The 4,090-nt window shown below is 47.6% G+C and overlaps 2 protein-coding genes across 2 annotated transcripts; one reads left to right on the plus strand and one right to left on the minus strand.

Moving 5' to 3' along the window:
* Positions 1 to 399: 399 nt before the first annotated feature.
* LY89DRAFT_681232 (putative heat shock 70 kDa protein 2) lies at positions 400 to 2,689 on the plus strand. The gene is made up of 4 exons (XM_018214238.1): positions 400 to 567; positions 619 to 1,359; positions 1,420 to 2,505; positions 2,560 to 2,689. Exons 1-4 carry the CDS (start codon positions 552 to 554, stop codon positions 2,682 to 2,684), a joined length of 1,968 nt encoding a protein of 655 aa, XP_018076201.1. The 5' UTR covers positions 400 to 551; the 3' UTR covers positions 2,685 to 2,689.
* Positions 2,690 to 3,408: 719 nt separating this feature from the next.
* LY89DRAFT_577078 (uncharacterized protein) lies at positions 3,409 to 3,561 on the minus strand (the record flags this gene model as incomplete). Its single annotated transcript, XM_018208872.1, has 1 exon — positions 3,409 to 3,561. A coding segment is annotated over one exon (153 nt), but the record flags the coding sequence as incomplete, so codon positions are not given.
* Positions 3,562 to 4,090: the final 529 nt, after the last annotated feature.

Consider the following 4,090-nt stretch of genomic DNA (forward strand, 5'->3'; position numbering starts at 1 on the left):
GGGTGTGCTGGTGTTTTGCCTTGATTGAGGGGCAGTGGAGGGGCATTATGTGGGTAGTCAGCCCGTCGTCTAGGCGACTGTCGTCATTGGGTGGCGGTGTAGATAGATGACTGTAGAATCCGTATCAAAGAATCAAAGAATTCATTTTGAATGTCCTCATATTCTGGAGACGATTATGGTCGAGAGTCGTTTGCAGCTACGTAGATGTAGATAGTAGGCACCAGAAGCACCTGCAAGCAACTAGCGTTCTTGAATCGCACAAAATAGAAGTATTCAAAGAAAGAGCAAAATCTCAGCCTCGCGCTAACGATCAGTTCTGGAAGATTCTGCTGCTCCAGAGGCTTCTTGAGTGTTCAAGCTCCTTCTTTTCCCACGCAGCCTCTGTTATAAAACTCGGCTTTCGTACGCACACAACTTTTCTTCCTTCTTCATACCACAACAAAATTTCTTTGACGCACACACTCTTCTTCAAGTCTTCAACCACAACGAAGCAATACACCACACACACCTTCCTTCAAGTCGTCAATACTCTACATACCTAATCATCCATCATGGCTCCCGCAATTGGTAAATGCAACCCGCGTCCTCTTCAATCGGACAATGTTAACGCTGACTTAGGTCCCGCGATAGGTATCGATCTGGGAACTACCTATTCCTGCGTTGGTATCTTCCGCGATGATCGAATCGAAATCATTGCCAACGACCAGGGAAACCGAACCACACCTTCCTTCGTTGCCTTCACCGACACTGAGCGTCTGATCGGAGATGCCGCCAAGAACCAAGTCGCCATGAACCCTCACAATACAGTCTTCGATGCCAAGCGTTTGATCGGACGCAAGTTCGCTGATGCTGAGGTTCAGGCTGATATGAAGCACTTCCCATTCACTGTCATCGACCGTGCCGGAAAGCCAGTCATTGAAGTTGAGTTCAAGGGTGAGAAGAAGCAATTCACACCTGAGGAAATCTCTTCGATGGTCTTGGTCAAGATGCGTGAGACTGCGGAGGCATACCTTGGTGGAACTGTCAACAACGCTGTCGTCACTGTCCCAGCCTACTTCACCGATTCACAACGTCAAGCCACAAAGGATGCTGGTCTGATCGCCGGTCTCAATGTCCTGAGAATCATCAACGAACCAACCGCAGCCGCCATTGCCTATGGTCTCGACAAGAAGGTTGAAGGTGAACGCAATGTTCTCATCTTCGATCTTGGTGGTGGAACTTTCGATGTTTCCCTCTTGACCATTGAGGAGGGTATCTTCGAGGTCAAGTCCACTGCTGGTGACACTCACTTGGGTGGCGAGGACTTCGACAACAGACTTGTTAACCACTTTGTTAATGAGTTCAAGAGAAAGCACAAGAGTGAGTTTAAGCCCTCCCTGAATGATCTAGAAAAGTCGGACAATGCTAACTGTTTTCTAGAGGATCTTTCTTCGAACGCCCGCGCCCTCCGTCGTCTCCGAACTGCTTGCGAGCGTGCAAAGCGTACCCTCTCTTCATCCGCACAAACCTCCATCGAAATCGACTCACTCTTTGAGGGTATCGACTTCTATACCTCCATCACCCGTGCTCGTTTCGAGGAGCTTTGCCAAGATCTTTTCCGATCAACCACCACCCCAGTCGACCGTGTCCTCGCCGATGCCAAGATTGACAAGTCGAAGGTCCACGAGATCGTTCTTGTCGGAGGTTCCACTCGTATCCCACGTATCCAGAAGCTCATTACCGACTACTTCAACGGAAAGGAGCCCAACAAGTCCATCAACCCTGATGAGGCTGTTGCCTACGGTGCTGCCGTCCAGGCTGCCATTCTCTCTGGTGACACTTCATCCAAGTCTACCAACGAGATCCTCCTTCTCGATGTCGCCCCATTGTCTCTCGGTATCGAGACCGCTGGTGGCCAGATGACCAAGCTCATTCCCCGCAATACCACTATCCCAACCAAGAAGTCAGAGGTCTTCTCTACCTTCTCCGACAACCAACCTGGTGTCCTCATCCAAGTCTTCGAGGGTGAGCGTCAACGCACCAAGGACAACAACCTGTTGGGCAAGTTCGAGCTTACTGGCATCCCACCCGCACCCCGTGGTGTTCCACAAATCGAGGTCACCTTCGATCTTGATGCCAACGGAATCATGAACGTCTCTGCTCTCGAGAAGGGTACCGGCAAGTCCAATAAGATTGTCATCACCAACGACAAAGGCCGTCTTTCCAAGGAGGACATCGAGCGCATGTTGGCTGAGGCAGAGAAGTACAAGGCTGAGGATGAGGCTGAGGCCGGACGTATTTCTGCCAAGAACGGTCTTGAGTCATACGCCTACTCCCTCCGAAACACCCTCTCGGATTCCAAGGTTGACGAGAAGCTTGATGCTGCTGACAAGGAGTCGCTCAAGGCTGAGATTGACAAGACCGTCGCCTGGTTGGACGAGTCCCAACAAGCCACCAAGGAGGAGTATGAGGAACATCAAAAGGAGCTCGAGGCCGTTGCGAATCCTATAATGATGAAATTTTATGGTAATCTAGATCCTTCGCACAATCCGAATAACTCCCAAGCTAACTTTTATCCAGGTGCAGGTGGCGAAGGTGGTGGAATGCCCGGAGGTATGCCAGGCGGTGGACCAGGTGGCTTCCCAGGTGCAGGCGGAGCTGGTGCTACACACGATGATGGCCCAACTGTTGAGGAGGTTGACTAGATTGATTTCTTACGAATCTCTTTAGTTGGTTGTTCTTTGCATTTGCGGGGCTTTTCATGTGGCTAGCTAGACTTCCTCTTTCTTGCGGGTTTTGCGCTGCTGCTTCTCCTCTTTTTTCGCACACACTACCACACATGTATTGATGCGGAGATACACCTTACAAAAAGTTAGGGGGTCTCTTCGAAACATGGTGTAATGAGACCTGTGCCTACATCTTGGCAGCAGGAAAATAAATAAAAAATTCTCAAGTACCTATTGTGTTCCTCCTTGACTATGACTTGCGATCCATCATGATGAACCTATTCCCTTGAGCATAGTTGCTTTTCTTCTACCTAGTTCTTAACTTAAAATGTCTCTTATTTATAGGACAATCAGGAGCGTGTTTCTTATTTATCTCGATTTTTTGTTTACAATATCCCATAATTGTGGGACAATCAAGAGTATGATTCTTTTCTATCTCAGCTTTTGATCCACAAAGTCACTGGCTAAATGCTAGTGTACTACGTAGTCTGGGTAATAGTTCCAAAAGCAGGGGTCTGTTTCATTCAACGCCGCTCTAATATTTGGTGTACCAGCCGCCAGCATCAATGACTGCTTGGCACCTCTCTCTCATGCTATGTACAAGCTCTCTAATTCTATCATGAGTGATGGATTCCTAGGCTTCTTGCATTGCTTGCCTCAATTTCTTATAGCTACTGTGCACTTGAGGGTAATGCTCTTGGATCTAGTCCTTTATGTTATTCCAGATGGTCTCAATAGGACTGAGGTCTGGGGAGTAAGGTGGCCACTTAATAACCCTTAATCCTGTAGTTTTAATGACAGACTTTGTGAAGGCAGAAGCATGCCCTTTAGTATTGTTTTGTTGGAAGTGCAAGTCTGGGTATTACTACAAAATCTCGTCCACCACAGGATTAATAATGCCAAAGTAAGACCCCTCATTTACAGTCTTCTAATCCTTCTCCCAAAACAGTCTCTTATATCGTCCGTATTTCCCACTTATTAACCCCCAAAACATCCATCCAATCTTCCTTTAGTGCCGTGGTTGCACACAGTTTGGGTGCTCTAGTTCATTATCTTTACAAGTGACCTAGATGCGAGTATGCCTCCCAGGTTGTGCCCATGTCTCATTACTCCAGAGGATCTCATCCCACTGCTCGTCCGTCCATTTGACATGCTCTTTTGCCTAGTTAAGCCTTTTTTTTACATTAATATTAGAGAGAGGGCACTTCTTTTTAGACACCTGGCGTCTATACCCTTCCTTTTTGAATGCTGTCTTTATGGCAGCTTTTCTATAATCCCAACCCAATATTCCTGGGATAGTTACCTATAGCGTTTCATGGTTTTCCTTAGAAGCTGTCACCCATTGGATTAGCTTCTTCTTTTGAGGAGTGCTGAGTAGGACTCTC

This window comes from Mollisia scopiformis (assembly GCF_001500285.1).
Source record: "Mollisia scopiformis unplaced genomic scaffold LY89scaffold_4, whole genome shotgun sequence".
Classification (NCBI taxonomy): Eukaryota; Fungi; Ascomycota; class Leotiomycetes; order Helotiales; family Mollisiaceae; genus Mollisia; species Mollisia scopiformis.

Coding starts and splice junctions, on each gene's coding strand:
- LY89DRAFT_681232 (XM_018214238.1), top strand. Junction 1,360..1,419: donor GTTCAAGAGAAAGCACAAGA/GTGAGTTTAAGC, acceptor ACTGTTTTCTAG/AGGATCTTTCTTCGAACGCC. Junction 2,506..2,559: donor TATAATGATGAAATTTTATG/GTAATCTAGATC, acceptor ACTTTTATCCAG/GTGCAGGTGGCGAAGGTGGT.